The following is an 11,143-nucleotide window of genomic DNA, read 5'->3' as shown; positions in this document are numbered from 1 at the left end:
CTTACCTACTTAAATACCAGACAAGAAGGATGGGCTGAATGCTGTCCTCTCGTTAATTACCCCATCTTATGATCTTATGTTGAAAATCTGGTTTTGGAATAGCAAACCAGATACATACACGTAAACAAGCGGCCATTTTAAAATATATGACTTTTTGCTTTTTTCTCATAATACGGGAACAAAAATACTTTTCACTGTTCTACTTGTTGGTCTGGATTATTTCTACATTCTTCATTGTTTTGGCATGTGAAGTACCTTTTTTGCCTCATATCTCATATCATTCTTGCTTTTTCCCTCTCTCCTTCACACACCTGAAGGAGGCTTGATAGCTTAAACATTGTGTAACTTACCCACCTTTTACATTTTAATGTAGAATTATCCTCCATCCAATCTATTATCACACACCTTGTTAATCATGGTGAAGGTGGTCACAACAAACTGGAAGGTTGGAGCACAGCATGAAGGATGAGACCCCTGTAGAGTGTGGACACACATACAGTGAGAGACTCCAATCAACCACGCCAACATGTTTTTATAGGTTAGGAGAAAATTGAAGCATCAGACAATGATTGAAATGGCCAAGCAAACTCAGGAGAAACATACAAACAGGACCCAAGAGTCAGTCACACTGATTGCTATTTGTTAACTACAGTATATTATGCAAAGGAACAAGTAATAGGTTTATTCCATGCTGAAAAGCGCCTTGCTCACACCTGAAGAAGGCTCCACGGCCGAAAATGTTGTGTTTTCTTTCTTCTCCTTTCACCATGGAATAAACCTATTACTTGTTCCTTTGCAGCCTACGCGTGCTGACGCAGCTCCCCACCTGAACTACAGTACATTATACCATATATCAACTTTCTACATGTCCTAGTTCTCATCTGCCAAGAACAGCTTGAACCACATGTCCATTTAACTACAAATAAATAAGCATTCAAGTAAGCTTTATGAGTTTAATAGAGTATAAGTATTTAAATGAGTTTAATATCTGCTCAATGAGAATCTACAGCACAGCCTCTCTGTAGGCAAAATGGATCACTTCACAGCTCAGGGTTTATCAAACCTCCACGATAGCATATATAGTAAGCAATTACTTATACATTAATAATACACTAACACAGTAATACAACAATACATTAATAATGTATAAGGTACAATGTCAATTACATTTTAACTTAAGAAATAATTTTTTGGTTATGGTGACAGCCACTCCTAGTTCCTGTCAGCAGAGTTTAATTAATCTTGGTTGACAGCATTCAGAGAGCTCTTTCCAGCTTGCTGTTGCTTGAAAAGTGCTGAGGCAAACTGGCCAGATGTGTCTGGGGCAAACGCACTCAGCCCTTTACTTTTACTGCCTTTAACCCCATGAAACCTCCAGAGTGCACAGAGCTCTACATACAGAATATTGGTAAACAATGCTCACATCCGTCAGAAATATTGTCAGAAACGTATTTCTGTTTCCATTTCTCACTGTAGTTTCCTCACTGTACACTCTGCTCACCTTATTCTTATCCTCTGGACGTCTTGACCCAAAGCAGCTTTGCTCTGTTTGGTTCCACTAATACAAACCGATTTTAAAAAACTGCAGCAGAATGTTTTGTTTTTTTATTTTGTATGATTCCTGTTGCGTATCTCCTAGAAGAGGATGTATTTGCCCTAGCATTAAGCCTCACATCTTCCGCACTGCAAGACAGTTGCTCTGTTCCTCTCACTGCTGTAATAGTTCAGGTTGGGAACTGGAGTTTCTCTAGTTAGTTTTCTGCGTGTCGAATTATGCAAGACTTTTGTTTTCCCATCTTTCGTCTAGTGATATCCAAAAGAAGCCAAAGCAGTAATTTCACACGCAAACACAATGTTACTACATACAAAGTATAACTAGGACTGTTATAATAACTGCTTTTACCATATGTCCTAATTACTTCTTTCATCACAAAATCACACCAGAAAGAGGAACGTGATCCAGGTACTCTGGCAGCCACATATTTACCTCATCTCTCTTGTTTAATTAGGATTGCAAGGTGGAATGGCAGATATTGCTCTTGACAACCTTGGGGTTCAGTGCTGGCGTTGGGAGCCTGTCTATGTGGAGTTTGCATGGTCCCCCCATGATTTTGAAAGCTGTGGTCAGTTCCTCTAGTTCCAGATACGAGCAGGTGAAATCGGAGAGGTGGTTTCTAACGCTCAGGTTATACTTTTGATGTCTGTAACTGAGAAATATACTAATTATAGCGCAGGGTTTCATTGCAATGCAGTGTTTTCCATGAAAATCGTTGACACAGAGTACTGAACAAAATTAAAAAAGAAGAAAAGCATACAATGGAAGTCTAAAATTAAAGCAAAATGTGTAAAAGCAGAAAGGCAGTAACATGGCTCTGGAATAAGGATACATTAAAAAAAAACTATACCCACATTAAAGTAATACATAATTATATTAAGCACTGACCATTTTCAAGACTTATTCACTGTGACATGTTATGAATGCAGAAGATTAGATTCAAGGTTTCTTATGTTCCATGAAGAGCTTCATACATCATAAGCAGGAGAGAAATGGAGCTAGACATTGTCTTCAGACTGGTGAAGGAAACAGGAGCCTCTGGTAAAAACCCATGCAGCCACAGGTAGATCATGCAAAACTACAAGAAACACCACTGGGGCCTAAGCTGTAAGGAATCAATGCAAGCAACAATGTATTTAGTGGACGCTTTTTTCCCAGGCACCCTATGTAATAATTATCACAATCTGTAAAATGTATTTCTGTTATTCACTGTAATTAAATTTCTTAGTGCATGAAATATCAAAAGATGCATACATTAGTAAAGAGAAATATTAATATACTATAACAAGTAGCCCCAGTTCCAAATTTTGAAATGTAAAATGTATACCTTTTAGTGTAATATAAGTGTAAGTATGATAATAAAGTCTTTGAGACCATGTAAACATATGAGTAATTGTAGTGATGAGAATATTTCTTTCTGTACCAGAAGAGCATCTTACTACATATATCATAGTTTCCTCTGAAAATAGCCACCACCCACTCCTGATTACCAGTGAATTAGAGGGACTGAAGTTAGTTGGCTGGCTGTGCATATTCTCCATACACACTGATACTTGGAATTTGACAATGTCTTGACAATGCATAAAACTATATGATAAGATCACTTTATTGGCCATATACAGTTTCTTGTATTAGGAATTTGTCTTTTCCTATACCCCAACCTGCTCTCCCTGAGACACACAGACAGAGTGAAGCTTGGGGCCGGAGCGCAGGTTCAACCATTTATATAGCGCCCCTGGAGCAGACGGGGTTAAGGGCCTTGCTCAGGGGCCCAACAGAGTAGGATTCCTCTGTCAGCGGTGAGATACAAACCGGCAACCTGCCAGCCTTAGCCAGAGAGCCACCGCTCTGCCCATGATGTTTGTCTATAAATGTCATAAATCAATGGAAGAAACCAGTTAGAACCAGATTACTGATGCTGTATTAAATCTTTATTAATAAGAGACAGGTTATAAATAATTTTAGGTGGAATTTTATAAACCCTGAACTGTTACTGGAAAATCAATAAAACACAACCTACGGCAGAACACCTTGATTATTAGTCTTTTAAAAACACCGAGTGCTTTGTTCCAGGGGAGTGAATAAAGTGAAATGTCTGAGATGTTGTTAAATGTTTGCATTGTGAGTACAAAGCAGTTCAGGATTATTATATATTCTTGACATTAATGAATAGGAGCGGAGAGCAGTTGTTTTTTGTCTTAGCATTGCTAGATACCGGTAGGTTTGTATTAATATCAACCATTTTAACCATTAATGGTCATTCTGCCATTAATTAATGGTTAAATACTAGATATACCGAAAATGTATACTTTGGTTAATTAAGAAAAGTAATATTAATTCCAAAAGCAGAAACATATTTAAACGTTTTTTTTCTGTTACATGCAACGCTGTACACTGGAAACGTATACTTCGTAGACTGATATTGTTAATCAAAGTGCAGCGATATTTCTAAAAGGTTACACAATTAAGTGTTTTATGTAAAATCCCTCAAAAAACAATAAAGTTTGCCCATTTTCATTAAAGCCAAACCAAATAAGTGGAACTAAAACATGAAACCTCAGTCTAGGTCTCCAAAATATGTTCGTGACTAATAGTTTCTATGGGTGATTTTTTACGCTTTGACAATTTTGTTTTCTTCCTTTTGTTCCTTTTGAGGAAGATACGAATATGGTCGTAGGGGGTAGGGACAGGTGAGCAATGAGGTAATGATACCCTAAGCCGCACCTTTAGTTTCAGCCAGGAAGTGATTGACGTCAAAGAGCAGGTAGTATATAAGTTAGCACAGTAAGTTTGGGGAAGAGTTGGAGACGTGCTGAGTGGTGGAGTAACAAGCTGGCCTCTTTTGTTGCTGAACAGACTATACATACTGTTAACAAAATACGATTTTTCTTGGCTTTTGTGGGGAGTCTTGTGGATCTCATTTTCTTCGCGCGAATTTACGATACAGGTTTCAGGTGTAATTTGAAACTCGCCCGCCTTCCGCTTTGCGGCGGTGGGTGACTGGTCGATCTTTATTTCCCAAACCGGTTGGACAGGAAGACCGCACCTGCAAAGAGAAAGGAGAGGCTGTGCGACGGAGAGTCTTTCATTTTGACTTGAGCTGTTCGTGGAGGGCGTTTGAAGAGCAGATTCTGGAAATCTAGTGGTTTAACTTTGTGGAACTTCTTTTTTTGGTTCACGAACATGCATTCATCGGTGGTGTTGCTTGTTCTGTCTTTTATAGCAGCAGCCTTAGCGCAAGGTGAGTTTTTTTTTATATATTTTATCTGAGAAGGTGTTTTGTGAAATGTTGGTGTATGATCTTGTTTTATTGCTTTCAAACCTTTAGCTCTTTAAAAGTCCAACTAGTCGTAATTGTGTAGTTAACTCGAGCCAACTTTTTTTTTTTAATCGCATGTAAGGAATTCACCCTAAAACTTCGACTCTCGGTTAAAAGGTTCGTAGTCGCACCATGGACTCGAGGGTTTACAAAGGGTTTAATCCAGATGCAATGAGTTATAATCTCAGGCCAAAACCGGTTGTTTTCACGGAAGAATCTGCAATTTTCCCAATGGGTCACTGGACTGCTGAAGAGCGAGAGTTCCCGGATGTTTCTTACCTGAGCGTTTAACAAGCCAACGCCCAGCCACTGCACTGGAATAATAGCTTTACGTGTTAGAAAGCTTAGAGGGGTCCTCTTGCTCTACAGTATTTTATTTACTTTCTTGGTAACATTTTTGGGAGTCAAGGTATTACAGAGGAGCTACTGAAAATCAGATGGGGTATTATAAACGTGTCTTTTACAGCTTCCTTCTTTTTGTTTTTCTGTAGATTGCCAGCCATGTGCGACAATGAAATGGGCTACGTGCGATGGCGCTGGCTGTCCTTGCACCTTGCTCGTCGGAGAGAATGTCAAGCAGAGTGTGAACTGTTCTGCCTGTAAGTAACCCCTCCTTTGCTTGCCTGGCCTTTATCTGCAGGCTTATTGTGCTAAGGGACAAATTAAATATTAATTCTTCTGGGGCCAACGGATAATGATGCAGATCCTCATTCAAACCTCTTAACTGTATTGTGAACACAGCACAGGGCATCAGTTTCTGGGTTTAGGTTTGTTAGAATATGCATGTTACAAAATGTTTCTACAAGCAAGTTTAGTGCTATAATAATCCCTCTTTCTTGAATAGAACTAGTTCAGCATCAGAAATACAAACACTGAATTGTAATAGAATGTAACTTGGGCCCTGGTTGTTCCAGAAATATTTATACAAATCTGTGTGGCCCTGAATCATGTGATTCAAATGAAGTCTTTAAATCAAATTCGGAATGGTGTGAATCGTGAGCAGAGCTGCTGTAGGGTGTAAAATAAACACTTTACATCCATGCTAGACTAGTTTTAAAATGCTGAGCTCACAGAATTGCTGGACCCTGTGGTAAGTCTTCGCTCAGAGTGGGTGGCCATTATTTCACACAAGTTCTATGGTACCATTTCAGTGAACCCATATAAGGCAAGTTATAGGTGTGGAAGGCTGCAGGGAGACATCAGTGTTCTTTAGCGTTCAATCTTCCTGTTCCTGCAGTGGTCCCCAAGTGCTTTTTGATGAAGGCGGAGATGTACCGGGCGAAGAAAGGGTTGTCTACTCGCTCAATCTCCGGAAAGCCCACTGAGCACGCCTTTGTGGATAATGATGGAATCTATGATCCTGAGTGTGAGAACACCGGCATCTTCAAAGCCAAGCAGTGCAACAACACTGACACATGCTGGTGTGTCAACAGTGCAGGTGTGCGCAGAACCGACAAGGGAGATAAAAACCTCAAGTGTGAGAAGCTGGTTGATACTTAGTAAGTATGGCTGCAATTTTTTATTTAGTCTTAAGGTGGTGGGGGGGGGAGAGAGAGATGAGGAACACTTCTAAACGGGTGTATAAACTTTTTGCATTCCGATCAAAGTTGTGCAACATTTTACACTACCTTCTTGTTGAAACATGGGTGATCGTTTTTGGATAATGCTATCTGATCTGTAGAAATTATTTTGGTTCTAAGCAAATTAATCTGTATAGTTGGTGTACTGTATTCTAAAACGGGCTACCATTTTGATTCTTGGGAACAGCCTTAATGTAACTTTTCTAAACTACCTTTTTTTCCCCCCCAGTTGGATACGGACTGAACTCAAACATAAAGATGTGCAAGCTGATCTTGATGCTAACATCCTGAAAAGGTAGGTGCATATTTCTTTTTACTTCCTTGTTTGTAAGCAGGCTGTCTCTCTGGGTTTTTAACGCGTGATTCTGTCCTACAGTGCCATCGCAGATGCCATTCAGAAGCGTTATAACCTGGACAAGAAACTTGTGCAGAAAGTTGAAGTAAGTGGCTTTATAAAAAAATCGAGCAAGGAGGATTCCTTTAATAAAATGAATATTGTGTACCTTTCCTAAAACTGAACATATTTCCATGTTCTTTGAAACAGAACCTTACCCCTCATTTTGTGTTGGATATTAATGAAAAGGGGGCAAGTTCATATTCCTTTGGGCTGTTGACCTGTGCTCTGCTTGGAACTGCATGTTTTATTGAACTGACCTGAAGCCTTTTGCTCTTGTAGTATGACAAAAACAGCAAAACGATTGTTGTAGACCTGCAGAAGGAGAAAAATGGAAAGGAGGACCTTGCTACTGTGGCTTACTACATGGAGAAAGATGTAAGTCAAGTCACGTGTCAGTGTGGCACTTATTTCTCACGTCTGAGCCTAGAAAAACCATTACAGTGCATGTCTGCTTGAAGAATGGTGATTTGGTGGGGGAAGGGTGGGTTACTCAATTTACTAAGGCAATTATATGGTGATACTCTGGTTTAAACTTTTTTTTTTCTGGGATTCCAGATCAAGATCCTGCCTCTGTTCACTACTGAATCCAAACTCACACCAAGAATTGGAAACCAGGACCTGGACTTTTCCAACATCCTGATCTACTATGTTGATAGTGACCCTCCCACCTTCACAATGAAGAGGCTGACCGGGGGTGTCATTGCTGTCATTGTAGTGGTCATTCTGGCAGTAGTTGCTGGGCTGGTTGTGCTGGTAAGCAACCTGGAGCAGCTTCTAATTATTACAATGTATATGAAAGAAATCCACCTAGAGATGTGAAGTCTTGTAAGTGCACCCAGATTTCATGCAAGCGTAGCCCTGACCTGTAGTTTGAGCCATACAAATTGAATCCTGCTTTTGTAGTAAATGGTAAACTTTCCTTTTTGAAGGAATAGGATCCATTTGGGTAAAAACCATAAATCAAACCATTCCTAATTGTGTTGTGAGGATTTCATTGTTTTTCTTGGGGGGGGATTCCTGTTACCTCTCAAACCTTAAACTCATCTCCCAAGGTTGCTGAATTTAATTGAGGGCTTATTTTTTTCTACTCCTTAATAGTACCTTGCCAGGAGGAGAGAGCGTGCCAACTACCAGAAAACTCAGGTGAGCCGTCTTCTGTTTTCCTTTGTTATGGTGCATAACAGGTTATTATATCCACCAATGACTAGATTGCCTTCGGGTTTACAAGTTAACATGGAGATTTAAATTAGGGGGGAACAAGTGTTGACTTAAATGCAGGTTGGTTTTGAATTAATGAAAGGGAGGCTTCTAAATTGTTCTGCTCCTGTATAATTTTTGCAATTCTTTCGCAGGTCAGGGAGATGGATGAGATGCAGAAGTCCCTCTCGTGATCTTGATAATTTGGTCCTTTGCCTCTGGAGAAAGAAGAGTATAAACATGACCATATACTGAAAATCCACTTCTCTACACATTCTCACTAAGGACATTCCTTTTAATTTTTTATTTGAGGACTTATTGGAACAAGACTATGTACTATGCATTTTGGGTGTACTGTTACTTTACAAAACTATTTATATGCTTTAGACTTGTAAGTTGTGAAATTTGTCCTTAGAGTGGATTTTGCTTTTAAATAAGTGAATGGCTGCGTTCACAGACTTTTGTAATATAAATTCCCTATTTGTAATTGCCGTTAACAATTAGGTTTAGGCTTGAATTTTTTTAAAGGGATGTTATTGTACAGTTTGGGGGGGAAAGGTGTAGGCATTAATCCATCTGGTCTTATGAAGTGTGATTTAAACTGTTTTTAAAAAAACAATAAAAGGTTATAAAAATGTGACTTTCATTTTGATTCAGTGTTCCCTGTTTGGGGAACAAGCAGTGCTTTTATTTTACTTTCCTCCATGTCTGAAAAAGGGAAATACATGTGCATTCTCTTAATGAATACTGTGGAATATGAAATGTTTGTGCAATGCAGTCCGATTTCTATTAGGTTTCTTGTGGATCTGGTCTTTTGACTAACTCAATGGTGAACTTGTGTGTCAAGTATTTTAAGGTGGGTACCTGATGGATCCAAAAGAGTTGTCAAATCTAGGATTAAACCAGGTTTGCAGATTCTTCCCTTCACAAATGTGTACACTACTTCAGAGGTTCAAAGGAGTTTTGGTTCTCTTGATGGAAAGTTTCAAAAAGAACTGAAAAGCAAGGTCTAGAAGTGTTATCTCCCCTGCTATGTACAGTACACGTTTCTGACTAACAATCCTTAGACTACATGCATCCTTGTTCTGGACGCTCGGCTTTCAGTACTTGAGAGGTAATGGGGACTCTACCGCCAATGTGTAGTACCCACTTGGCTGATGTTGCCGCAGCCAGAGTGTACCAGTACACTCTCCACACATCAGTCCTCGGTGGAGAGGAGAACGGTGATGAAGCCAGTTCACAGATGGGGATTAGGAGACCATTTATTGGATTTTTACATTCATTTAGATCATGTATGAAAGTCATGGTAAAAACTGCACCAATATTCTGACATGGGATGGTGACACTGCTGAAATTATAGGAAACGTCCAATGTTTTATTCCAGATGCAAAGATCCAAAATCTAGCAACTAAATTCCAGATGAACTTCAGTTTAATTGACTTCTCTTTATGCAGTAGTTCAGTTTAAAAAATGAACCCAAATTTACATTTTTAAACCATTCTATTCAACAGTGAAAAATATTTTCTTCCATCTGTTTAAATCGTGTGCAGCAGGAAATTCCCTGCCCCCCAGAATATTCTATGTTCCACATGCATGGAAAGAAGTGGCAACTTCCACCACAAACCTATTTCATTTCTGCATATTCATTGAATGCAATTAAGCTGCAGGGAGTTAGAAACTGCTCACTCCACAGTAAATGCCCATGTTGCAATTAATACTACTACAGAGCTGATTAGTGTAGCTTTACACTACAGCAATGTGCATTTATGACATGGAAAAGTTCATTATCTTATTCTGGGGCAATTCCATGTATGAATTGGATCGTATTAAAACAAAAGTATACAATTAGCATATTGTTCTGCCACACTCACTGATGTTCATCAGGGTGGTCTACACAAAACCTTGATTTATTACTAAAGAGAACTTTGGCCCACTGTGGACATGTCCATCTGAATTGATTTAGCTCTGCCTTCAACATACCTATAGCACAAAGGTGGCATGTTCATAAGTATGGCATATTTATTTATTAGTTTTCACCAGACTTGTCATTTGACAAGTTAAATCACCTGTACCCAATCTAGTCTCATACTGAGATGATTTAGTACTGTAACGCACCAACTGGCATCTCAGGTTGTTTGAGTCGGCTTACCAGCACGGTGACGTCACCACCCTTCCCTGCAAACAGCAGGGACCACAGCTGTCGGGCTGAGGGGAGATTTCCCTTTAGCTCAACTGGCTGGGTCCCTGTTGAGTGACGCCGGAGGCCTGGGTTCGAGTCCACAGCGGTGGGGGCGCATACCCATGTGAACCCGAGAGCGCTACAGTACTTACGCAACAGTCACTGAAATGTATCACAGTCTTGAGTGATCAATGAATCATAGTGACACCAGAAACATTTTATACATCCATTTTATAACTTATCAGGGTCACAGGAGAGCTGGAGCCTATCCTAGCAAGCAATGGGCACAGGGCCCAGCACAGGGTACACACAAACACGCACACAATCATACCAGGGCCAATTTCCCCAGAAGCCCATTAACCTACCACTGTTTTTGGACCATGAGAGGAAACCGGAGCACCTGGTGGAAACCCACGCAAACAGAAGAAGAACATACAGACTCCATACAGATAGCATCTCAGGTATGGAATTGAAACCAGCGTCCCTCTGTGCCTCTGTGACACCCATGATCAACGTTCAAATTCCATAACTGTGCTTAAAAAAAAAAAGGTGTTAAAATTGTTTTGAAGCATTTTATTAATCCATTTTATAACCACTTTCTTCCAATTTAGGGTAGTGGGGTATCTGGGGTCTATCTCGGCAAGCAATAGGTGCAAGGTAGGGAATACTCTGGACGGGACTGCTGTAGCGAGGCACACACACAGACACACACTCGCACCAGGGCCAATTTTCCCAGAAGCCTCTTAACCTACCAGTATGTCTTCGGACTGCGAGAGAAAAAAACATGTGAACATGGGGAGACCATACAAACTCCATGCAGATAGCAGCCCAGAAACTGAACGCAGTGAGCCAGAGACGAGCGGCAGCAATGGTAACCACTACGGCACCACAGTAGATACATGTAAATACAAAATGT

The 11,143-nt window shown here is 40.0% G+C and overlaps 2 protein-coding genes across 2 annotated transcripts in view; both read left to right on the top strand.

Annotated features, from left to right (window-relative positions):
* The first annotated feature begins 4,337 nt into the window (after positions 1-4,337).
* epcam (epithelial cell adhesion molecule) lies at positions 4,338-8,688 on the top strand. Its single transcript, XM_088609923.1, has 9 exons — positions 4,338-4,796; positions 5,366-5,473; positions 6,112-6,373; positions 6,684-6,749; positions 6,831-6,894; positions 7,131-7,226; positions 7,407-7,604; positions 7,950-7,994; positions 8,204-8,688. The coding sequence occupies exons 1-9, from the start codon at positions 4,739-4,741 to the stop codon at positions 8,240-8,242; spliced, it is 936 nt and encodes a 311-aa protein (XP_088466049.1). The 5' UTR covers positions 4,338-4,738; the 3' UTR covers positions 8,243-8,688.
* A 2,293-nt stretch (positions 8,689-10,981) lies between these two features.
* msh2 (mutS homolog 2 (E. coli)) overlaps positions 10,982-11,143 on the top strand; it is a 43,427-nt gene continuing 43,265 nt past the window's right edge. Inside the window, exon 1 of the mRNA XM_088609686.1 lies at positions 10,982-11,098. Within this exon, the coding sequence (XP_088465812.1) occupies positions 10,984-11,098 (115 nt within the window). The 5' untranslated portion in view covers positions 10,982-10,983. The remainder of the gene's footprint in view (positions 11,099-11,143) is intronic.

The sequence above is a fragment of the Lepisosteus platostomus genome, chromosome 17 (assembly GCF_059453375.1).
Source record: "Lepisosteus platostomus isolate fLepPlt1 chromosome 17, fLepPlt1.hap1, whole genome shotgun sequence".
NCBI classification, from domain to species: domain Eukaryota; kingdom Metazoa; phylum Chordata; class Actinopteri; order Semionotiformes; family Lepisosteidae; genus Lepisosteus; species Lepisosteus platostomus.
Note: the sequence above shows the minus strand (reverse complement) of the source record. Positions and strands in the feature narration are given on the sequence as shown.